At 41.8% G+C, this 26309-nt stretch overlaps 1 protein-coding gene across 1 annotated transcript in view; it reads left to right on the forward strand.

Moving 5' to 3' along the window:
• Window positions 1–26309, forward strand: part of CD109 (CD109 molecule) — a 138564-nt gene that overhangs the window by 46315 nt on the left and 65940 nt on the right. The window contains exons 6-10 of the mRNA XM_018052866.1: window positions 11804–11843; window positions 14806–14890; window positions 24053–24149; window positions 24419–24560; window positions 25232–25341. Coding sequence (XP_017908355.1) covers window positions 11804–11843; window positions 14806–14890; window positions 24053–24149; window positions 24419–24560; window positions 25232–25341 — 474 coding nt within the window. The remainder of the gene's footprint in view (window positions 1–11803; window positions 11844–14805; window positions 14891–24052; window positions 24150–24418; window positions 24561–25231; window positions 25342–26309) is intronic.

Genomic DNA, 26309 nt, shown 5'->3' on the forward strand with positions numbered 1-26309 from the left:
AAGTTTGCTTTCTACGTCTGTGAATCTATAAGAAGATTAATTAATTAATTAATTAATTAGGCTGCATTGGTTCTTCGTTGTTGCTCACAAGATCTTCATTGCTTCCTGTGGGATCTTTCGTTGCTGTGGATGGTGTTTGCAGAAAAGTTTATTGCAGGGCTCTAAGCCACTCCAGCTGGGTCTGTGAATTGGGGCGTTTCTTAAGGAAAAGAACAGAGGCTGAGATTAATGGTCATCTTGTGACGTTTCTTTATTTGCAGTTTTGAGGGTCAGGATGTCTCTGGTTTACAGTTCTCTGGCCCCGTGATCCGTGGTTCAGGCATCTGTGAGCTCATTTTGCCCTGGAGAAATAGCCTGAGTTTGTGTGTCAATGACGATGTCCACAACATCAGTTTTAGTACAGCAGTGATGTTATCAACAACCACCATGATTTTAGTCATCTGAGTCTGGTTGATTAGCCTTCAGCTAGAACAGGCTTGAGGTCAGAGGGGACAAAAAAGGGTATAAGTTTTGGATAGAGCGATTAGTCATAAACTCAGTCAGAGAGCTCACTTCTTGCAGGACTGGGTTTCACACCCACAAGGCTCCTGCCCCACAGGGCCTGCTGCCAGCTTTGCAGCCTGTCCCCTAGCTCTCATCCTGGGTCCACCCCCATCCACCCCACTGGCCCCCTCTCAGCCCTGCAGTCACTCCACCTCCATCCAGTTGACATGTGGAATTTTAACGTGTGAAGAGGCTTGCAAGTTCTCTGATCAAAATCCTCTACTTTATAGCTGAGGGAACTGGAATTTATAGTTAGAATGACTTGGCCACAGTCTCATGACTCCTCAGTCTAGAGTTTTTTGCATTAATTCTTTTTTAAAAAGGTTTATTTGTTTATTGACTACGCTGGGTCTTCATTGCTGCCCACGGGCTCTCCCTAATTGCAGAGGGAGGGGCTTCTCTCAGGCTGCAGTGGGTGGGCGTCTCATTGCCTGGCTTCTCCTGTGGCAGGGCACAGGCTCTAGGGCATGTGGGCTCAGTAGCTGTGGTGCATGGGCTTCGTTGCTCTGTGGCGTGTGGGATCTTCCAGGATCAGGGATTGAACCTGTGTTCTCTGGGTTGGCAGGCAGATTCTTAACCACTAGACCACCAGGGAAGCCTGAGCTCTTTGCAATCTTAAATGAAGCTTTCCTTGACTAAACTTCCCTGACCCTATCTGAAAGTAGGAACTGTGTCTTATCATGTTTAGATGTTTACTGACTTGTGTTTTTCCCCACCTAACATATACAACAGGAAATTTCTCTATTTTTAGCTTTATTCAGATCCCTACTAATATTCCTAATGATGATGATCTTGCTAAGTTGCTTCAGTCATGTCCGACTCTTTGCAACCCCATGGACTGTAGCCCGCCAGGCTCCTCTGTCCATGGAATTCTCCAGGCAAGAGTACTGGAGTGGGTTGCCATGCCCTTCTCCAGGGGATCATCCTGACCCAGAGATCAAACCCATGTCTCTTATGTCTCCTGCATTGGCAGGCACGTTCTTTACCACTGGAGCCACCTGGGAAGACCTTAGCCTTAATTACCTACAGAACAGTAGTCATGTAATATCTTTTCTTGCCCCCTCTTTGATTTTTACCAGATAATTAGCAAAGAACTTAAAAAGCTAGTAAATCACAAAAGCATCAAGAGCTGTGTATTGTCTTTCTTAGAGAAATGACAGATATGCACACTGCCTGAAATGGGGGGAAATCCCACCACTTTCCTGGTTATTCTTTGGTAATAAAAGGTCCTGTCATTTTTGGTTACATGTATGCACACCAAATTCTGCATTCAGTAATTAATATATCCAGCCCTCTTTTCTCACCTCGGGTCTTGTCTGCTCTGGCCTCCTGTCTCTCATTCAAGAGGATACATTGCACTCCTGCAGGATTAAATCAGGTGGAGGGAAGAGAGGTGAGGGATAAAAAACTCATATGTGTAAGGGTGAGACATATGAATTTGCTAACGTTCATTCTGTGTGCGTGTGCTTCTTAGTCACTTTAGTCCTGTCTGACTCTTTGTGACCCCATGGACTGTAGCCCACCAGGCTCTTCTGTCCATGGAATTCTCCAGGCAAGAATACTGGAGTGGGTTGCCATGCCCTCCTCCAGGGGATCTTCCCGACCCAAGGATCGAACCTGAGTCTCTTAGATCTCCTGCGTTGGCAGGTGGATTCTTCATCACTAGCGTCACCTGGGCATCCCAATATTTATTCTATAAAAAGTTTAATATGGTTTAAAGTACTAGTGTGGTCAGCTGGTATCAGAGCTTTCTGGGCTTGGCAGGCATTTAAAACGAACACCTTTTCTTCCTAGCGCTCTTTTGTGGGTTCTTTGGCGCATTACCCCCCTACCATTGCTGGGAGGTCTCTCATCCAAACTGTCTTCCGTGCTTTTGACTATCTCCTCCAGCTGGCTCTGTCCTAACAGCTACATCTTCAGCTCCTGGCTGTCTGCGGTATACCTCTGGCTGCATCTCCTGGGGTTGCCTTTAGGCCTCTGGAGGCTGGTTTTGATTAGGATAGAAGCAGCCTCATGCTGCTCTCCTTTTTTTGCACATTCAGTTCAGTTCAGTTGCTCAGTTGTGTCCGACTCTTTGCGACCCCATGGACTGCCTCATGCCAGGCCTCCCTGTCTATCAACAACTCCCGGAGCTTGCTCAAACTCATGTCTATTGAGTCAGTGATGCCATCCAACCATCTCATCCTCTGTCGTCCCCTTCTCCTCCCACCTTCAATCTCTCCCAGCATCAGTGTCTTTTCAAACGAGTCAGTTCAGTTGAGGGGAAAAGCTCCTGTTTTCTTTGCTCCCTGAAACTCAGCACAGCACCCTCTTCCAGCTCAGCCTTCTGTGCAGCGGGTCAGTGCAGTATTTTTCTTTCTAGGATTTTTGGGCATGTCAAGTGCCTGACCGCTGCGGCTTGAGGTCGCTCCCAGGGGCAGGCATCCAGCTCTCTGGATTGTCCAACTGAAGCCCTTTTCCTTAGGCTTGAAGTGAGTGGCTAGCAATTCCCACCTGATCCCTGGGGGTAGGGTGTGTGAGACTCCTAGCACATCAGAAACTCTCTCTTAAAATTCCTTTCGAGTTGATTTTCTTTTGGTGAAGAGCTGCAAAACCAGTTTTTGGAGCCCTCCTTTGCAAGTCCTGCCTGCTAGTCTTACACATTCCTGGGCTTGGGAATGTGGCTATATTTGGCCTCTGCCATCTTGGGGGGCAGAGCCAAAACTGAGTCTGATATAGTTCCATTTTAGCAACCTGTTATATGTGGATGTAAAAGCTTTTAGTGCCTTTTTAATCTTTAAATAAAAATTAAATCCAGACACTGGAGATCAATGCTAAAGCAGATTTTTGCAAGGTTAACATGTTCATAAATGAACATAAATGTGCAACAAAAAAGAGTCCATCCAATCCTTTAATTCTGTTTCTGGCATTTCTTTTTATTCCAGCAGTGAGTTGAAAGAAGCTGACCCGCAGTTTTTAAAAATATACATCTTTAAGCAGTCAGGTAGTGTGCCATATTTTTTGAGGTTTGTTAAAAAATAAAAGCCCTCTTATAGCAGTTGGATGGCTTCATGGTTAGAGAAGGGAAATCAGTAACTGGAATAGCAGGTCTTAGTAATTCATGTGTCTCCAATTTGCTCTGTAGTCATAGCAGATTTTTTAGGAAGGTAGTAAAAATAGTCTGTTTTCTGTCTTTCCCCTTTCATTTGATTGATTTCCATAATATATACCATCACCATGAACTATTGATGTAGGGATAAAGGGATAAAGAATTCCAGAGATTACTTGAGAGTACCTCCGGGTTCTTCTTTTCCATTCTGCTTTAGAAATTGTTTAGAAATCAAACTGAGATGGGCTCACATGTAATACAGATGAACATGTGTGCTGAAGAGCAGGTTTCCTAAGGGAGTGCTTTCTCCCTGGAAACAGTGACCGTGTTAAGGAAAGCAGAGCTCCGAAGACCTCAATGAGTTCTATTTTTTTCTTATTTTTCCTGGAAAGGTGTCTGCTTAGAAGATATGCTGCCCAAGTATTTAAGCCTTCAGATCAGCTTGTCTCTCTGGTTGCTGGTAGAGTGAATGAGCACAAGCTGTTTCACGAACTAGAATAAATATTAAAAACTTACTTTGAAGCAGATTGTTGCTTTGAAGGGATTCTCAGGGGGTGCTAATGGTAAAGAACCCACCTGCCAATGCCGGAGACATGAGAGATGCGAGTTCGATCCCTGGGTTGGGAACATCCCCTGGAAGAGGGCACGGCCGTCTACTCCAGTATTGTTGCCTGAAGAATCCCATGGACAGAAAAGCCTGGTGGACTACAGTCCACGGGGTCACCAAGAGTTGGACACAACTGCTTTGAAAGTGAAGGAGAGTTAAGTAAATGGAATTTTACCTCCTACAAAAGGTCTAGGATTGTTTTTTGCTTCATGTTTTTAGTTTGATTTAGTCAAATTTAGTTGAGTTCAGCTAGAAATAACAGAACAAAATGGAAATAAACTTCAGTTTTAGACCAGAGGTCAGCAGCCCAGCACCTGCTTCTGTAAATAAAGGTTTGTTGGCACGCAGCCAGTCTCATTTGTTTGTGTTGCCTCTGGCTGTGTTGCATTGCACCAGTAGGGTTGGCAAGCTGTAAGAGGGACCATATGGCTTGCAAAGGCTAAAATATTTACTGCTTTGCCTTTTATAGAAAAAGTTTGCAAAAACATTTTCTGGACTAATGAAAGTGTTCCTGTTGGCATCTTTGTTATCTATAGCATAAATGGCTACTGATTCTCAGAATTATTATTCATTTAAAGCATATCAGCATCTTCTATATTCTTGATTGTATATTTTATAAAAGTGTTTTATAAAAAAAATACTAAACTTGTGAAAATTGGTATGGCCCGATTGCTAATGACCACATGTTGAGAATGCCAAAACTTATTTCTGCTTTTTAAACCGCTGGAACAGTAAAATAATTTCCTTCTAGATTTGCATGTCACATCTTATAAACATCCTGGGAAAACCTCATCTGGTACAAAGCACACTATCACCACTCAGTTACTAGATGATTTATTGATTTGTTGGAACAATTTAAATGACAATGGAAAGAAGCCTTTTTCTCCCACATTTTCTTCAGTTTTCTGTAATGACTGTTTTCTTCCACTCCCAGATGTTCATATTTCTTCCAAATGCAGTGCAGAGAGTTAAGTTACTTCATGGGTCACTTGGCTGATGGCTGTGCCTCCTCAATGTAGTCTGAAGGCTCTGAATTTCTTGCAGGAGATGCTGTGAGATAACTGAGTCTAATCTGATGAGCCCCCCGTAAGAACCAGCTTGGGGACAAAAATCTATGTGTTCATTCATTAATATGTACATTCATTCAACAGACCTTGAAAGGATGCTGAATTAAGTGCAGTACCCGCAAAAGCTTCATAGTCTGTTCCAGGTTATTAACACAAAGCAGATGGTTATAGTATATTGAATAAAGTGACTGAGTTATACACAGGATATTTGAGAAAGAAGGGCATCTAATCCAACATGGGGAGAGGCGATCAAGAAAAGCTCCCTGGTGGAGACTAACTCCAGATAAAGGAGCCCAGGACATTAAAAAAATTATTTATTTTATTTTTGGCTACACTGAGTCTTCATTGCTGAACACGGGCTTTCTCTAGTTTTGGGCAGCAGGGGCTACTCTGTACTTGGGGTGAGTGGGCTTCTTATTACAGTGGCTTCCCTTGTTGGGAAGCATGGGCCCTAGGGCACATGGGCCTCACTTTTTGTAGCATATGGGCTTAGTTGCCCCGAGGCATATGGAATCTTCCTGGATCAGGGATTGAACCAGTGTCCCCTGCATTATCAGACCAAGTTACCTTCCTCCTGAGAAATCTGTATGCAGATCAAGAAGCAACAGTTAGAACTGGACATGGAACAATGGACTGGTTCAAAATTGGCAAAGGAGTATGTCAAGGCTGTATATTGTCACCCTGCTTATTTAACTTATATGCAGAGTACATCATGCGAAATGCCAGGTTGGATGAAGCATATGCTGGAATCAAGATTGCAAGGAGAAACATCAATAACCTCAGATATGCAGATGATACCACCTTATGGCAGAAAGCGAAGAAGAACTAAAGAGTCTCTTGATGAAGGTGAAAGAGGAGAGTGAAAAACCTGGCTTAAAGCTCAACAAGCTCAACATTCAAAAAACTAAAATCATGGCATCCGGTCCCATCACTTCATGGCAAATAAATAGGGAAACAATGGAAACAGTGAGAAACTTTACTTTTGGGGGCTCCAAAATCACTGCAGATGGTGACTGCAGCCTTGAAATTAAAAGATGCTTGCTTCTTGGGAGAAAAGCTATGACCAACCTAGACAGTATATTAAAAACAGAGATATTACTTTGCTGACAAAGATCTGTCTAGTCAAAGCTGTGGTTTTTCCAGTAGTCATGTGTGGATGTGAGATTTAGACTATAAAGAAAGCTGAGCACCAAAGAATTGATGCTTTTGAACTGTGGTGTTGGAGGAGACTCTTGAGAGTTCCTTGGACTGCAAGATCAAACCAGTCAATGGTTAAGGAAATCAGTCCTTCATTGGAAGGACTGGTGTTGAAGCTGAAACTCCAATACTTTGGCCACCTGATGTGAAGAACTGACTCATTGGAAAAGATTGAAGGCGGGAGGAGAAGGAGACGAGAAAGGATGAGATGGTTGGATGGCATCAATGACTTGATGGACATGAATCTGAACAAGGCTTGGGAGTTGGTGAAGGACAGGGAAGCCTGGTGTGCTACAGTCCATGGGATCGCAAAGAGTGGGACACGACTGAGTGACTGAACTGAACTGAACCCCTGCATTGGCCGGTGGATTCTTAACCACTGAACCACCAAGGAAACCCAGAAGTCCAGAACGTTCTCTAGAACATTCAGGTGGAAGTGTCCAAAAGATGCATTTGAGTCTAAATCTCCAGCTTGAGATAAAGGTTTAGAAATGTTTACTGTAGAGATGGCAGTTAACACCATGGGAGTAGATGAACTAACTTATGGGAAGAGCACGGGGCTCAGGATAGGAAGGACCAACGTTTCAAGATCAGAAAAGACCATTAAGGAAACAAAGAATGATTCAGAAACATACTCAAGAGTACCAGGAGAACAGAAGATGTAACAACGTCTATAGACAGAATGAAGGGGAGGAGACAGTAAACAGAGAGATGGAAAATCCAGGTATTGTCAGGGATGATTGGTAATGTAGGAGGCAGGAAGGGAGACTTCGTTTCAGATGTAATCTAATGTAACCACTTGTGTTAAATAATTGCCTAAGTGTTGGTTTTAAGGCTGTTTAAAGGAGGCCCAAATAAATTAATTTTCTACATTTGTCAAAGCTAGCACTTTTATTCAATATAAAACATGTTATTTTGAGAACATTTTTGTATCAGACACTCTTTTAAGTTGACGTGTCAAGGGATAAACTATGAAGGGTAAAAACTTGATCCAGCAGGAAGCTGGCCATGAGGGAACTTGCAGCAAGGGAAAGCATGTACCTAAATATTCAGGATATGGGGCAAAAGGTGATGAAGAAGGGCTGAAGTACAAGGAGCCAGAGAGATTACTTTTATTTTAGTTTAATTTTTTTTGTTTCAAACTTTGAACTCTTTATCTATTTATTGTATTGGGGTGAAACCATTTACCTTAGGTTGGGACCTGAACCCACGTGGCTGGGACTTGAACCCAGCCAAAACCCTCGGTGACTGGTTTCAGGACCTAATGAAGCTCAGGTTCTTGATGTCTCATCACAGAAAGAATTCAGTGAGAGACAAAGTGATAAGTAAGAAGTGGATTTATTTAGATTCAGAGAGAAGCGCACTCCACGGACAGAGTGTGGGCCGTCACAGATGGTGAGTGCTGGCTGTGAAATGTGGGGTGGCTAGTTTTTATAGGATGAGTGATTTCATATACTAATGAGTGGGAGGATTATTCCAACTAGTTTTGGGAAGGGGTGGAGATTTCCAGGGACTGGGTCGCCGCCACTCCTTGGTCTTTTGACAGCGCCTTGGAACTGTCTTAGTGCCTCTGGTTGTGTCATTTAGCTTGCCGATTGAGGGTCAAGGTCTAATCAAAGTCGACTTGTCTGCCATCTTGGACTCATTTGATTTTAACTGGTTTATGTTGTGTCCTTGGGCTGTGTCATTCTTTCAAAAGTTGTGCTGGGCCCTTTTCCTCCTGTTACAGGGGTGTAGGCGGTTCACAATGTGTTGGTAGTTTCACGTGCACAGTGAAGGGATTCAGCCACACACACGTATGTATCTGTGTGTGTGTTGAGTCACTTCAGTCATTTCCAACTGTGTGCTGCCCCATGGACTTGCGGCTTCCCAGGCTCCTCTGTCCATGGGATTCTCCAGGCAAGAATACTGGAGTGGGTTGACACGTCCTCCTCCAGGGGATCTTCCTGACCCAGGGATTGAGCCCGTGTCTTTTATCTGTAACCTGCATTGGTAGGCGGGTTCTTTACCACTAGTGCCACCTGGGAAGCCTATGTGTTCATTCTCCCCTAAACTCTCCTACCATCCAGGCTGGCACATAACATTGAGTAAAGTTCCATGTGCTATACAATAGGTCTTTGTTGGTTATCCATTTTGAATATAGCAGTGTGTACATGACCTTCCCAAACTAACTATCCTTTCTCCCGGCAACCATGAGTTTGTTTTCTAAGTCTGTGAGTCTCCTTCTGTTTTGTAAGTAAGTTAGTTTATATCATTTCTTTTTAGATTCCACATATAAGGGATGTCATACAATATTAAAGAGATCACTTTTAGACTGGGGATCCAGGGAAGCATGTACTATTTGGTTTAGGTCCTGGCAGGAGATTAGAGGTAGAAGTGTGTGTAAGTCAAGCATAGGGAGCTGAGAGCAGAAGCACAGTGCATGAAAGTCTGGGGTACTGTCTGCCTTGCAGAACTGCTCTGGACTGTGTCTTCTCCCTCCTGAGACGGACCTTCTGATGCTGAGGGCTGTAGTCTACCTTTACAGAGCTTCATGCCGTGTTTTACGTGTGATACTCACTTGCGTTTGCTATGTGAACTTAACTCGATCAGCAGACATCATCATTGTTAAATTGCTTGTTCACAGCCTTACCAGTCGTAAAGCAATAAGCAATTTAAAGACTAGAATTCTCACATTATCAGTGAAACAGGTATTACAGGCAGATTACCTTCTTGATTTGATTTTTGAGGCTAGCAAATCAGAACTTATAAGTGAATCAAAAACATGTGATTTATACCATTCCTATATGTGACATGAAAACACTTTAAGATAGAAGGGACAAATGTGAGATTCTTAAAGACTGATCTACACAGTTCTTTGTGATCTACTTTAAATGACAACATTGAAGCCAAGCTTTAGACAATTATTTTGTTGATGTGTAACTAGTTACATTTGTCTTATACTTTGAAATGAACTGTATCCTTTCAGGATTAAAAAATAATCGCTGGTGTGTACTTTAATTATTAAAATTTTATTTTTTATTGAGGTATAGTTGATTTATACTATATTAGTTTAGGAGGTGTAGAGTTACTGTAGATTAAACAAATAATGATTTTTTAAAAATGTTATTTATTTGTTTTGATAAATTTAGGGAATCAGAATTGTAATACACATTTCTTTAGTGGAATTTCTTAGCTATTTTGAAGTGGTTCTGTTTAATGTGTTAACTATACACCTGCCTCTTGAGAAATCTGTATGCAGGTCAGGAAGCAACAGTTAGAACTGGACGTGGAACAACAGACTGGTTCCAAATAGGAAAAGGAGTACGTCAAGGCTGTATATTGTCGCCCTGCTTATTTAACTTATATGCAGAGTACATCATGAGAAACGCTGGACTGGAAGAAACACAAGCTGGAATCACGATTGCTGGGAGAAATATCAGTAATCCCATATATGCAGATGACACCACCCTTATGGCAGAAAGTGAAGAGGAGCTAAAAAGCCTCTTGATGAAAGTGAAAGAGGAGAGTGAAAAAGTTGGCTTAAAGCTCAACATTCAGAAAATGAAGATCAAGGCATCCGGTCCCATCACTTCATGGGAAATAGATGGGGAAACAGTGGAAACAGTGTCAGACTTAATTTTTGGGGGCTCCAAAATCACTGCAGATGGTGATTGCAGCCATGAAATGAAAAGACGCTTACTCCTTAGAAGGAAAGTTATGACCAACCTAGACAGCATATTCAAAAGCAGAGACATTACTTTGCCAACAATGGTCTGTCTAGTCAAGGCTATGGTTTTTCCTGTGGTCATGTATGGATGTGAGAGTTGGACTGTGAAGAAGGCTGAGCGCCAAAGAATTGATGCTTTTGAACTGTGGTGTTGGAGAAGACTCTGGAGAGTCCCTTGGACTGCAAGGAGATCCAACCAGTCCATTCTGAAGGAGATCAGCCCTGGGATTTCTTTGGAAGAAATGATGCTGAAGCTGAAACTCCAGTACTTTGGCCACCTCATGCGAAGAGTTGGCTCATTGGAAAAGACTCTGATGCTGGGAGGGATTGGGGGCAGGAGGAGAAGGGGACGACAGAGGATGAGATGGCTGGATGGCATCACTGACTCAATGGATGTGAGTGTGGGTGAACCCCTGGAGTTGGTGATGGACAGGGAGGCCTGGCGTGCTGCGATTCATGGGGTCGCAAAGAGTCGGACACGACTGAGCGACTGAACTGACCTGATGATTAGGAATGGACAGATAGAAACATGAGGAGTTAGGAAAAAAGGATTTTTCTAGGCCACACGTTTTCTTTTTTGTTATTATTGTTTACTTTGGGGAAAGCTCTCTCTCTTTAAAAAAAAAAGGGTTTTGGGGTTAAAAAACACTTTGTGTTGGGATATAGCTGATTAACAATGTTGTGATAGTTTCAGGTGGACAGGAAAGGGTATCCGTTCTCCCCCAAATTCCGCTTCCGTCCAGGCTGCTGCATGGGACTGAGCAGACTTCTAAGTGCTGTACAGCAGGTCCTTGTTATCCATCTTGAATATAGCGGCGTGTGCATGGCTGTCCTAAGCTCCCTAACTATCCCTTCTGCCCATCCCCCGAACCCTGCAACTAGAAGTTCCTCATCTAAGTCTGTGAGTCTCTTTCTGTTTTGTAAATAAGTTCTTTTGTATCATGTCTTTATAGATTCCACAAACAAGGGATGTTACATGATATTTCTCCTTCTATGACAGGTCACATGTTTTCTTATTGATCTTGGAAAAAGAAATGATATCTGTTAAAATAGGGAAGAGTATATTGACTTAAGGATTATAGTAGACAATACTTCAAGCAATTAGGAGGATAAAGGGTGTTGGTCCATGATGATTTTGTATCCTTGACTGTTTTACATATTTGAATAGTGTGTAATTTTATTTTCTTCGTTGGTTAGCTTTGATAGGGATATACAAACCAAATTTGAAGTAGTTTTTTGTTAGTTTGCCATGCTTCATAAATTCATAAATTATCTGATTTAATTTTGTTCTAATTTCACAAATGAGGAAAGTCAGGTTAAGCAGTTTGTTTCAATGACCTGCAGTGAATTAGAGACAAGTCACCTTTTCATATTAGTGAATTGTTAAGAAAAACTCATGAAATTCACAGACTTCATGTTGCAGGTGATTAAAAATAAAATTTTGTAAAGTTGAAATAAATTGTTTTGTTCATCAAATAATTATAAATGTTATTTCAAGTTTTTTCTAAATATTTTTGTGAGGTGAGTAAACAGATGAAGTAATTAAACAGAAACTCATTTATTTTCTGTCTTTTTTTTCTTTCTCCCAATAGGACCAGACATATTATCAATCATTTCAGGTTTCAGAATATGGTAAGAATTCTTTAACTTATTTTGAAGGAATACACATTTGTTCCTTTCCACAGGGAAAAGAGAAATTTCTAAGAGGTGTATTATTTAAAGTAAAAACCCCAATGGAGGTAAAATCCTGGTATTTCTATAGGTCTGAACATTTTTTCTCTGTAAAAGATCATTACAAAGAGTGAAGTGGGAATGAGGTTGCCTGTAGTCCCATGATTTTACTTTTTCTTATGCACAGTTATTCTGTTTTTATATTTTGTTCTGATCATAACATATTCAAAAAATTTTTTTTAAAGCATAACCTCAGTGATTTCCTGATTTTCCCGTTTTTCGCTTGGTCAACACTAGTAAAGACTGGGTTTAACTTGGGTAAATCCTCTTCCTGCAGGTGCCACTTTTGTAATATCGTAGTTGGAAGTCAGTGTAAACCATGTGGGACCCACCGGTTTTTTGTTGGTGCATGGAGAGGAAGGACGGCTGAGAGTGAATGCGTAGGATCCCAGTATTAGTTATACTTTGAACAACTATTCTGAGGTTGTACACAAGCTCTTCTGTCTGGTTTGTGTTGTTTTTTAAGAGAGTGTCTCGTTCGGGTGTTGGTAACTCTGGAAAGTCACCTACGTGCACGTTTGTGGGCTCCAGTCCATTGTCACAGCTCAGTTTCATGACCAGCTGGAACGGGGAGCACAAAGCTTTTCCCAATAGATGGCCAGATAGGAACACTTGATGTTCTGTGGCTCTCATGACTCCATCTTAACTACTCAACTTTGCCATCGTAGCACACAGCAGCTGTAGACAATATGTAAGTGAAAGTGGCTGTGATCCAGTACAGTTTTATTTATGGACTTGGAAATTTCGATTTCACATGTTATGAAATACATGATTTGTATTTCTTATGATTTCTTATGATTTTTTTCCCCAACCAATTAGAAACGCACAAACCATTCTTAGCTCTTGCTGGTCTTTGCTTACTGACCTCTGATCTGGAACTGTTTTGTCCAGTTCAGGGTTCACTCAGCACATTAAATACTTGAAATGTGGCTGATCCATATGGAGATGTGCTCTCAGCGTGCAAAATACCCAATTTTGAAGATGGTATAAATAAAGAAAAATAGCTCATTAATAATTAAATTATTTATATTGATTACGTGTTGCAATGATATTTTGGATAGATGAAGTTATATAAAATGTTGCAAAAATTAATTTCACCTGAATATTTTTTTCCCTTTTTAAATGTGGCTGCTGGACATATGAAATGACACCACGTGGCTCACATTTTGTTTCTTTTGGACAGCCCTGATCTCGAGGAATAAGTCAGAGGTGGCTGTGACTCTCATAGGCTGTTCATATGTCACGTAGGAGTGGTGCTGGGTGGTTGTATGTTGTTGAAGGAGGTATGTCGTGGAGGCAGAATTGATCGCCAACCTGTGATATCTGAGGAGGGGACATTCTGATTTCCTTGTTCTGAGGAAATTCCACCCTTGAGTGGCCCCGACTTTTGTGCTGGTGCAGAGTCCTGGACTGGTCTTGGTCTTGGAGTGTCCGGGCCCTCCAAGATCTTTCACCTGGAGCTGGAGGCTCTCCTGTTCTGCTGATTCCTCGGTCGTCTTGTTTCGTCTCCTTTACTAATTGTTATGAGATGAATCTATTTCATTGGTCAGTGAAGTTAAAGAAGAGAATTATTTCTATAGATTTGTTTAGGTTGGTAGGAAATATTTTCTTTTAACTCCAGTGAAGTGCTTTGTATTAAATAATATTCAGTTCAGTTCAGTTCAATCACTTAGTCGTGTCCGACTCTTTGCGACCCCATGAATCGCTGCACGCCAGGCCTCCCCAGTATTACTATTTATGAAATATTTCACAGCTTAATATATTTGTTGTTGTTGTTGTTCAGTCACTAAGTCATGTCCGACTCTCTGTGACCCCATGAACTGCGGCACACCAGGCTTCCCTGTCCTTGACAATCTCTAGAGTTTGCTCAAACTCACGTCCGTTGAATTGGTGATGCCATCCAACCAGATTGCATTAAATAATATTACTGTTTATAAAATATTTCATAGCTCAATTATATAAAGCCAGCCAAAAGTTTCTTATTTTGGGATTACCTTCAGGAACCAGTACCTGTTGCACAAGAAAAGCATCATTACTTGTAGTCATGTCTTAGTAATTAACTAGAAATCCTAGTACACGACTTTCTCTTCATGGCATTCCATTGGGTTAGACTGTCACCACATTTGCCTTTGATGGTCTCAAAGGGTGCAGATTCTCTGTGAATGCATGTATGTCAGCATGCAGAAGGAGAGTCTTAGGGCCTCAGGATGTGCTTTTAGAAACCAAATTGGAACAAAGTCCTCAGAAGTAGCTATTTATCACATAATATGGAAGTATTTTAAGAAGTAGGAAGTGCACACTAATGGGTGAGAGTTGAATGAAAAAGCTGGGCCTGCTAGCACTCAGATGGCTTTGCCTCTAGGGTTCTGGATGCAATTTATTTATTTTTAGTTTAACCTTTTCTATTAAACTTTTTATTTTGTATTCGAGTACAGTCGATGAACAATGTTGTGATAGTTTCAGGTGAACAGGGAAGGGACTCAGCCATACATGTACATGTATCCGTTCTCCTCCAAAGTCCTTCCTACCCAGGCTTCCACATAACATTGAGAGTTTGCTGTGCTGTGCAGTGTGTCCCTGTTAGTTATCTGGATACAGCTTAGATTCTGCTGGTGGGAGGCTTCACAGACATGAGTGTCCTCAGCAGCCCTGCCCTTTCGGTGTCTCGTCACCAGCCTTATGGAGTTTCACATTTTGAGTGGAGTGAAGTACTTTCATCTGTGTGTTAATGTGTATTTGGAGGCTAACGAATTTAAGTTTAAATAATACCAACTCCTTTAGGACAGTTCTATTCTCTAATTTGTTAAACTGTAAAATGAGAGGAAAACAGACTGTTTAAAATATTCTTGCTTTTCTTTTCCAGTATTACCAAAGTTTGAAGTTGCTTTGCAGACACCATTATATTGTTCTTTAAATTCTAAGAGTTTAAATGGTACCGTCACAGCAAAGTAAGTATCATATTGCTTTTTCTGACTGTAAGCTGTTGTGAAACTGCATGACAGAGAACTCATTATATACCCCAGAACATGAGCGCAACATGTTGCTTGTTAAAATACCTCAATGGACAGGAAGCAAGTGTCTATAATAAATAATTAGGCATGGAACATGTCTGCACAGGTCTTTGCAGCCATTTCTCTGCTTCTAAGCTGATCCAATCATAAAATATTCCCCATAGGCTAGTGTCTTTCCAACACTAGTCAAGAGATTTACCTTATAGATTCTGCAGGATTAGAAAAAAAAAAAAGTTTTATCTTTATTTATTCCTCATTCAGCTTACATGGGTTAAGGCAGCTTACTCTTTTACATGCTAATTATTTTCTCTGTCCATAGTGGATGTTGAGACTTTGGGGAGGGGTTTGGTTCCCTTGGGGCTTCCCTGGTGTCTCAGATGGTAAAGAATTTGCCTGCAATGTGGAAGACCTGGGTTTGATCCCTGGGTCAGGAAGATCCCCTGGAGAAGGGAATAGTTACTGACTCCAGTTTCTTGCCTAGAGAATTCCATGGACAGAGGAACCTGCGGGCTACAGTCCATGCAGTCTCAAAGAGACTGAGCGACTAACACTTTTATTGTTTTCACTTGGTTCCCTTATTGCAATTGGCAGATGAATCAGTAGTTCGCATTCATCATCTGTTTCAGCATGTGTACACAGAGACTTCCAACCCCCCACTGGGTAACTTCTGTGGCTTTCATGATTTCATAATTTTGATCCACTGGCTTAAAGAGCACAGCATTTTGTTTTGCTGAGGCAAAAAACATACTCGGATTTCCAAACCAGTGACTCTTGAAAGTATAGGGTGAACTTGCCCTCGAGCAAATCCAACACTGATTACTTGTAGCATTTAAAAATTTTAATTTTTAAAATTAAAAAAAAATTTAGTTAAAATTTTTTTTGTCCCTCCCCATTTCCCAGGGTTTCAAGGACTTGGCTGGGGCGACACCTGTGACATGGGTCCCTCCTTGGCTACCTGTCAGTGGGCTGGAGTTGCCCTGGGTGGCTAAGGCCTCCTTGGGAGCACAGCCTGTGGGCTGGGGTCCCACCTAATCCTCCGAGGACCTGGGACCTGATGGAGCATTGCAGTACCCTTTCCTGTTCAGTTGTCCCTCCTCTGTGTCACTTGCATCTCCTCTCCCAGACCAGAGGGCGGTCCCAGTAAACCTCAGCAGACTCCTGGTGACCTCTGCAGCTCTTCTGGAGAAGTACTTGCTTTTCCTTCCCAAGGAAGGCTGTGCCGTGCAGCTTGCTCAGTCATGTCTGACTCTTTGTGACCCCATGCACTGTGGCCTGCTAGGCCCCTCTGTCCATGGAATTCTCCAGGCAGTAATAGTGGACTGGGTTGCTATTCCCTTATTCAGGGGATCTTCCTGACCCAGGGATCGAACCTTGGTCTCCTGGATTGGAGTCAGATTCTATACCCTCTGAGCCACCAGGGTTTACCTTTATTTATTTCATTTTTGATTGTGTTGAGTCTTTGTTGCTACAAGGGGCCTTTCTCTAGTTGTGGCGAGCAGGGGCTACTCTTCATTGCGGTACGTGGGCTTCTCACTGTGGTGGCCTTTCATTACCAAGCACAGGCTCTAGGCGTGTGGGCTTCAGTACTTGCAGCGCACGGCTCAGTAGCTGTGGTACACTTTTGCCTGTGGGATCTTCCCGGACTGGGGATTGAACCTGTGTCCCCTGCATTGACAGGCAGATTCTTATCCACCAGACCACCAGGGAAGTCCTAGCGTTTATTTTTGACGTGTAGTGTCTGTACTCAGGTTTGTGAAATTTATTTAGTTTCAGAATTTATTTGTAATAGCTGGTAACAACTATACCCCATGTCACCACTGTTTCCTCATAATATTCCTCTCTTGTTGGGGGTCCGTGGCAGGGGCAAGCGTGGGCAGTGAGTTCACATACCAAAACGTCTGAGGACTCCTGTTTTAGATTCTTCTTGCAAACAAATCATGTGAATCCATGTGACAAAAAGGCAAAAATGTGTCTACGATTTGTATACTAAGCCAGTTCAACTAAGAGGTAGCTTCCAATGTGAATGTGGGTACTGTGGCTGGATTTATGGTTTAGAAAACAACAAATGCCTGCTTTTTCATATTATTATCCTGCTCTTGATCTTAGCTGCAGGTCAAGCATTCTGTCTGGGTTTTATTTGGAATTCTTTGACTAACACATGTAAAACGTAGTGACTGCAAATCCGCATAAACCATCTGTGTGCACATGGATGAAGTGGAAAGTGGATATCTTCTTTTCTGTTTTTAGTTTTCAGGCATGTGCCAGGGATTTAAGCACAACTAGTTAAAACAGTGGTTCTTAAACTCTGGTAACTGTCTAGAAAATTTATTATACACTTTTCAGGCAGGGTGAATCTCTTGAAGCCACAACACTGACAGCCTCTACCTCATGCCGAGCAAAGACTTGGGGAGCTCCCGGCACAGAGGTCTTTCTGTCCCCTATTTCTTGTGGACGAGATTCCAGCCTCCATGACCTTTCCTGAGTTCCAGAGGGCAGACTTTGGGGGACTTCCCTGGTGGTCCAGTGGTTAAGAAGCTGCCTGCTAATATAGGGGACATGGGTTTGATTCCTGGTCTGGGAAGATTCCACATGCCACGGGCAACTAAGCTCAGTACCCCCAGCTACTGAGAGCCTGTGAGCTGCAAGTGCTGAAGTCCTTGTGCTCCGGAGCCCATACTCTGTGCCAAGAGAAGCCACCCAAGCAAGAAACCTGCACCCTGCATCCAGAGATTAGTCCCCACACAGAGCAACTAGAAAGCCTGGGTGGAACTACAGAGACCCAGGGCAGCCGAAAATAAATAAATACAAGGGCAGGTGGGAATTTACCATCTGAGCCACCAGGGAAGCCTGACTATATAACTGCTTCCTATTCACCAGGGAGAGGGGGGTGCTTTCTTGAGGCGCTAGCCTACTGTGTTCCCCTTTTGTTTGGCAAAGAAGTAAAGCCACTCTTTCCTTTTCCTCCGTACTCTGTCTCCATATTTCTGTTTGACACTTGCGCACAGAGAGCCAAGGTTTTGGCAGCATGTTCCTTCAGTGCAGGGATCTTCTGATGTCAGGTGATGATGGGCGGATTGTGACCTTACCTGGAATGAAGAGTGCGTCATCAAGTAGTTAACATCTTCCATTTGGTGGGGGTTTTAGTTCTACAGAAGAGCTCAAAGACACTGCCCTGTGTATCCCTTGAGGCGGAACCAGGCCCCTGCCCGAGGCTGCCCTGTTGCTTCCTGACTGCACCTCCCTTGTCTCTGTACCCTCTCCCTTCCCTGATTAACAGCTGCTTGATCCTGTCCTTTGGAAGTCAGGAAAAGGGACACAGAAAGGTTTTTGTGCCCAGGAGCCCCACAGGGTCCCGTTTGGTTTCAATTGCATTTTGTCTAAAAAAACAATGTACCTACCCTGATTAAAAAGTGCTTTATTCTTAAAGAAGACTAACCATCATCCAAGCCTTGGGTGAATTGTAATGTGTTTGCAGTAGTGAAATTGATCTCTGATCACAGATCACTGCAACAAATATAATAGTGACTAAAAAGCTTGAAATATTATGAGAATTATCAAAATATGTCACAGAGACATGAAGTGAGCAGCTGCCTTTGGGAAAAGGGCACCAGTAGAGTTGAGTATCGAAAAGTGAAAGTGTTAGTTGCTCAGTCATATCCAACTCTTTGTGACCCCATGGACTGTAGCCCACCAGGCTCCTCTGTCTATGGAATCTTTCAGGCAAAAAGAGTGGGTAGCCATTCTCTTTTCCAGGGGATCTTCCTGACCCAGGGGTTGAACTCAGGTCTCCTGCATTGCAGGCACATTCTTTACCATCTGGGCCACCAGGGAAGCCCTTGCTTATTGCGAGATTGCCACAAAACTTCGATTAGTAAAAAACAGAGTATCTGTGCACTTCACAGTAAGCAAAGCTCAATAAAATGAGGTCTGCCTGTAGTCCATTCTAAGGACTTGCTTCCTATTACCCCTCCTTCCTTCAGGCTTCAGTTGCCTAGAGGTATCCATAGTAGGGGCCAAGGAAGGCAGTCTGCCCCAGGGCAGCTCAGATCTTACGCGTGAATTCAAATGGGTGGCTCCTAAGATGGGTGAGGAGGCCCTTTGCCTGAGGTCTGTGGATAAATGGTCCTTTTCTACCCCAGCGTTCATGAGTTCTCAGGCTACCAGTGTGTTTCAGGAGGGTCTGCTGTTACTCAGATTGTGTATATAATTTGCAACTTCGCAACAGATTCAGGAAATCTTTTGACTAGCAAGGTCTTTTACCAGTCTCTCAAAATTGGCATAGACCTAAATCTATAAATACTGTGTCCTAAAGGAGATGGAGGTGATGACGGTGCAGTAACCATCGTCCTGTGTCAATTGAGAACCCATCTCTCCTTCCTTCAGGCTCATCCTTCCAGTGTGCCTTGGATTGGGTCTCTGTTGGGAGAGCCCTGGCCCACTCCCCTGCTCACCTGTGTCTGAATTCTTCCATTTGGTATCTTTAACCTTCTGCTGTTTGGTGGCATCTTCACTCTGTGTTTAAACATTTCTGTCATAGAGGGAAACAAACCCTCCCTGATTATCCTGCCTTCTCCTAGCTCCCATCTCTCACCTCTTTGTAGAGTTCCAGCTGCCTGTTTCTGCTTCTTCACATGTGGCTTTTTCTTCAGTCCCCTGCCTTCTGCTTTTCTCCTTCACCATGGATTAAAACCGCTTTCACTACGGCACAAAGCCCTCCTTCTTGCCTTACCCTGTGGCTGCTTTCTTAGGCGGTTACAAATTTTTGCCCCCCTTGCAGCACTGGGCATTGCTGTCCTCTCATTTCCTTTCTGGCTTTTCTCCTTTTGCTTTGGTTACTCCTTTGAGACTCTTTGCAGACAATATCCACATTGTAAACATTCTTATTCCTTAGAGCTCCATCTTTGGCTCTCTTTTCTTTTTTTTACGCATTTAATCAGAGTTTTCTTCTCCATGGCCAGAGCTTCTGCTACTGTTTATAATTTGATGAAACCTGAATCCATACCGGGCTTCCCTGGTAGCTCAGTGGTAAAGAATATGCCTGCTAATGCAGGAGATGCAGGTTTGATACCCAAGTCAGGAAGAACCCCTGGAGAAGGAAATGGCAACTCCCTCCAGTATTCTTGCCTGGGAAATCCCATGGACAGGGCAGCCTGGCGGGCTCCAGTCCGTGGGATCCCAGAGTCCAACACGACTAAACAAGAACAACAACAACGACAACAAAATCCGTCTCTCCAGCCTACATTTCAGCTTGACAGTCAGATCCTTATGTCTCGCTGCTCTCTGGACATTGTGCACTGGATGTCCCACAGATACTTGAAACAGGTTGTCTTCCCCAGCCCTGGTTCTCTGCATCCTTCTCTTGGTGGACTGCACCTCCCTCTCTTTGGCTGCCCAGGTCAGCTGTACTCTTCCGACTCCCTCAGTTCCCACAGCCAGTCAGCATCCAGTGCTGGTGGTTCTGTCTCCTTGTGAAAGTCGCTCGGTCACGTCCGACTCTTTGCGACCCCATGGACTATACAGTCCATGGAATTCTCCAGGCCAGAGTACTGGAGTGGGTAGCCTTTCCCTTCTCCAGGGGATCTTCCCAACCCAGAGATCGAACCCAGGTCTCCTGCGTTGCAGGCAGATTCTTTACCAGCTGAGCCACAGGGGAAGCCCTCTCTCTCCTCAATATCTCTCAAATAATCCATCCCCTTTTCTCCACTGGCACTTCCTTCATTCAGGCCAATGTCATCTTTCTTTCTAGAACTACTGTTATATTTTCTTAAAAGTGTTTCCTGTCTCCATTTTTTGCGACATTTAGTTTTCTCTACTTTGCATCCAGACTTCTTATTTCCTCTTCTTTTCCTTCTCTCTTTCTCTTCCTCCTCTTCTCCCCGACAATCCCTACCTCTTCTGCATTCTTTTTTGACTAACAAGACAAAGCTAATTCTATTGACCTTTTGCATGAAAGTTTTCAGACCACTGCCTTGAGGGTGAAGTTCAGAATTTTTAGTGTTTCTTGCAGTTAAGTTCAGTCACTCAGTTGTGTCCAACTCTCTGCAGCGCCATGGACTGCAGCACGCCAGGCCTCCCTGTCCATCATCAACTCCTGGAGTTTACCCAAACTCATGTCCATTGAGTTGGTGATTCCATCCAACCATCTCATCCTCCGTCGTCCCCTTCTTCTCCTGCCCTCAGTCTTTCCCAGCATCAGGGTCTTTTCCAATGAGTTAGCTCTTCACATCAGGTGGCCAAAGTATTGGAGTTTCAGCTTCAACATCAGTCCTTCCGTGAACACCCAGGACCCATCTCCTTTAGGATGGACTGGTTGGATCTCCTTGCAGTCCAAGGGACTCTCAAGGGTCTTCTCCAACACCACAGTTCAAAAGCATCAATTCTTTGGCGCTCAGCTTTCTTTATAGTCCAACTCTCACATCCATACATGACTACAGGAAAAACCATAGCCTTGACTAGACAGACCATTGTTGGCAAAGTAATGTCTCTGCTTTTTAATATGCTTCCTAGGTTGGTCATAACTTTCCTTCCAAGGAGTAAGCGTCTTTTAATTTCATGGTTGCAGTCACCATCTGTAGTGATTTTGGAGCTCCCCAAAATAAAGTCAGCCACTGTTTCCACTGTTTCCCCATCTATTTGCCATGAAGTGATGGGACCGGATGCCATGATCTTAGTTTTCTGAATGTTGAGCTTTAAGCCAACTTTTTTACTCTCTTCTAGTGTTTCCTACTGAATTCTTTTCTAGTTTCAAGTGTTTTGAAACATCTCATCCAGCCCCTCATCTCCCCTCCCAAAGTCTCCCAAATTTTACCTGTGTGTCTAAGAATGCACAGTGCTTTTTCTGACCAAGACGCCTTTACATAGGGAATTTCAGTGTGGCCTTTGCCCCTAAGCATCTATCCTTGGGTCACGTGGCTAGGTCACCTCTTTGAGGGTGGGTCTATGTCGTGGTTACTACTGCACAGTGCCAGTCATGGAGTGGACTTCCAGTAAATGCCTACTGAAAGAATAAACAGATAAAACAATGTGACTCCTGAGATTTCAGTTTCAAGCTGTGTGTAGCACAGCAGAGGCCTCTAGACCTAACCAAAAGCCTCTTATTTTGAGTGAACTAAATTAAGGTGTATGGGCAATAGTTTTGGTTTTGTCACCGAATTAGGGAGTAAAGAGTAGGACTTAAAATCCAGTTGTCTCTTGTGTGTACTTTGAAAGATGAGTTCTGTTGTCTTACCACTAGGAGAGTTGTTATTAAGTTATAGATATGATTTTAAATATTTCATATTAGCTTATAGTCATCTCTATGAGTGGATGATAACAATTTTGGTTACTTTTGCTAGTAGCCATCTGTCCCATCAAAGTATAGTTGATGTGCAGAGGGTTACTGGAAATTTCTTGGAGAAGAAGGTTAACACTCTTTTTTAGTTTAAAAATTTTTAGCTAAGATGAATAAAAACCTGCATTTGTTTATTAGCTTTGATGTGAACATCTGCTCACTATTCCTACTTCATTAAAACAAATAATAGGTTCTTTCTCCTCATCATAGTAGGTTTAAGAGGATTGTAAAGAAAATAACATGGCATACATCTAGTTGCTTCCATAATCCTTGTGGACAGTAGAACTTAAAAAATATTATTTTTATAATCTAAGGCTTATTAAAATGTAATTATTATTTGATAAGTTGAGATATTTATATCCTGGAAATGACATGGAAAAATGGTGGGGAGAAATATGAATTGTAATCATAGGTTCACTTTTTTAGGTATTATTTTGTAAACCTATTGTGCTATGGTTGTTTTCTGGGAAAAAAAAAATCCTTGTTTGGCTAATGATATCATAGAATATCTTGAACTTACTTTTTAAAAGTTGTTGAACTGTTACGTTTTTAATGATTAGTTTGTTCCCCAAAGTATCTAGATTCTGTTTAGCACAATAAATCAGCTCGGGACTTGAAAAGCTAAATCCATGTCACATTTAAATAAAAATTAAAAGTATTTGTGTCTGAGAATACTTTAAATAATGTATGAATTCTCAGCTCCCTGTACTATCATGTGATATAACTTTTAAAATGTGATGTTCTGGTGTTCTAGTTACGCATTTTATTTAATTTTTAACAAGATACACGCAGAGTTAGGTTTTACAAACTGTTTTGAATGTATGAATTTGATGCTGACATTGCTATCTGGTGGTTTCCACTAACTTTATTGTTTTTGTTTGGAAGGGTGGTACATTTGAAGATGGACTGCTTTATTTTTTTAAATTTTGGAATATGGTATATTTTATTACCAGTTTTTGAGTTGAGTTGATCCAGACAAGGGGATGTTTTCTGTGATCCAGATGAAGGGTTCAGGAAGCAGGAGTTAACAGTCACATTTTTAGAGTGTAAAATAAAATTAGCTTTCATGTTTGGCTGAGCATTTCATAATAGAAATGGAAGGAACCCAGGAAATGCATTTATGGAAGGCTTTCTGACAATAAAATGATTTACCAAAGACTGCCTCTCCTTTACATGGAGAGACTTTCCCATCATGAGAGAGGACACAGTTAAAAAGTAGAATGCAAATCAGCAAGAGAGATATCTCTTGACTCAAGATAATTTCGGTCGTATGGATAAAAAAAATTGTTCTTATTTTAAATTTCCTTTCAAAAGTGAATTTTCAATAGCTATGAGCGCATTTGGTGCCCTGTGTTGGTCTAATAAACCCTGATGGTTAATATTGAAACATGTAGGAATGGGCCACAGTGAAATGCAATCTCAGCTAACATTTTAAAATGTTCAAAAGTTATAGAGTCTCCTGGGCATGCAGTTAATGGGCCAGTCCAGATTTCTAAGAGTAAAAGATTTTCATAATCTTTTAAGAAATCTTTCAACAGGAAACTATCACTTCTAGTTATGATCAGATTTTCTCCAGAAGGCTGGGTAAAGTATGTGTGAGGTGAACTGTTTTTAGGTATTGTAATAAAAAATCTTCCTATTTTGGAGACTTAGTATCAAGGATCACCGTTTATTAAGCACATTCCTATGTTTTGGTTTTAAAAATTTTCAGTAAGAGCATGTTTTTAAATATAATTCTTTTAAGTTAGGTCCTGTTTATTATTTTTCAGGTATACATATGGGAAGCCTGTGAAAGGAGACCTAACACTTACATTTTTACCTTTATCCTTCTGGGGTGTGAAGAAAAATATTACAAAAATATTGAAGGTAACTTTTGCAGATATCTTTTAACTTGTAATGGGGAAAAACTCTGTGTACATTCCCCAGTGATAAGATTTTATACCGAATTAACAAAAAGTTGAGCATGAGAAAATCAAGAGCTTTCTGTCATTGGACAAATGAGAATTTGCCTACTTATTAAAATAATTAAAGTGAAAATAGAACCTTTGTATTGTTGTGACTTAGTTTGAATTTTATTTCTAAAATTTGAAGTGCTAAAGTGAAGAATGAAATTGAACATTTTTTTAACAAAACAGATAAATGGATCTGCAAACTTCTCTTTTAATGATGAAGAGATGAAAAAGGTAATGGATTTTTCGGATGGACCTCCTGAACACATGTACCTGTCTTCTCCTGGGCCGGTAGAAATTATAGCCGCAGTGACAGAATCACTTGCAGGTTTGTAGGCTTTGATGTGCTGCTCTGTCATCTTTTATTATGATTAGCATGTTCATCTGAGGGCATTGTTGCCTAAAGATGCTGTTTAATGCTGAAGTTGTCATGAATATTAGTCTGACTTGCGGAATATTTTCATAATGAAGGGGAATCTTATTTTCCTTGAACAACTGTGCTTCAACCACCTGTGATAGGTATTCATAATTTTTTCCATCTGCACTCTTTTTTTCAACCTGAAGACTGCATGGAAAGGGCTACCTTTTCAACTGACTAACCACCCTCCTTTTATTTATTTTTTTTTAAAATAATATCCTCTGAAATCTCACCTGCTCCTAGACCATTTTCTCTTTTAATAATAAAATAAAGGTTAATTACTTGGATCTTTCCGTTGCTATTTTAATGGCTTTCGTCAATCCCCAGAAATACAAAAAGACTATTCTGTCAGTGGCCTGACCTTGGGTGCACATGTCACTGATGGAGGGCTCTGAAGGCGCTCAGGAGGGATCCACAGAGGACATAATAGAAGTGATGTTCCTTTTTGTGGCCAAGCCAAAGAGGCTTCTGTGCTCTGATATCCTAACCCTTTGGGAAGTAGCTCAGATGGAGAGACGAATGATTGAAGCTGATGGTTATATATTACTTTTACTCTCTAAATGGTGCTATTTCCAAAACAGGTATCTCAAGAAATGTAAGCTCCAATGTATTTTTCAAGCAACATGATTACATCATTGAATTCTTTGACTATGCTACTGTCTTGAAGCCATCTCTCAACTTCACAGCCACTGTAAGTTGGCATGTTTAGTAATGGTCTAAAGCAGTAAGTTCAGTTTAGTGAAACAGGATAGGAGAGAGTACTTTTTAATTTTATTTTACTTTGCAATACTGTATTCGTTTTGCCATACATTGACATGAATCCACCACGGGTGCACATGTGCTCCCAAACATGAACCCCCCCTCCCACCTCCCTCCCCACAACATCTCCCCGGGTCATCACCGTGCACCAGCCCCAAGCATGCTGTATCCTGCGTCGGACATAGACTGGCGATTGAGAGAGTACTTTTAGTGGTAGTACTTTTATTTCTTTTCAAAACACTTAAGCCCAAAGTAGATAAATTACTTTTCCCCTTTAGATTTATGAAGCACACAGAATTGTTTCCAAATGACCTTTATCTAATTTATTTTTAGAAAGTAGTTTCTAGAATATATTTTCTTCAAAGTATATTTAATAAGTAATATGTTAGATATTTAGAAATTAATTGAAGGGTTTGGATGCTAGTCCAAAAATTTCAATTTCAAAATTTCAAATTTGAAGTTTCAAAATTTCAATTTGATTTTTATGACTAATTTTAGTCTAAGATGTAGCATTGAAGATGCTCATCTAGCCTGGGACTTCTCCAGTAGTCCAGTGGTTAAAACTCTGCCTCCCAGTGCAGGGGTGTGGGTTCAATCCCTGACTGGGGAACTAAGGTTCCCCATGCTGCAGGCTGCCCACAAAAGTTAAAAAATGATCAATTCTGTCTCAGTTTTTGGAGAGAATATTGCATTAATATTTACTGGCCAAGTGAATTCTGACAGTCTGCAAGGCATGCTCCTGGGTGGGGCTCACTGACCGAAGAAGACCCTACCTGGAGTCACAGTATTTGTGATGGCAAGAGAATGCACACAGAGCTGTCATTCAAGGCAGGATAAATGTGTCATGAACACATTTCTACAGGGATTTAGGGATTTAAAACTGGCAAATGTTTTCTGCAA

Source organism: Capra hircus, chromosome 9, assembly GCF_001704415.2.
Source record: "Capra hircus breed San Clemente chromosome 9, ASM170441v1, whole genome shotgun sequence".
Classification (NCBI taxonomy): Eukaryota; Metazoa; Chordata; class Mammalia; order Artiodactyla; family Bovidae; genus Capra; species Capra hircus.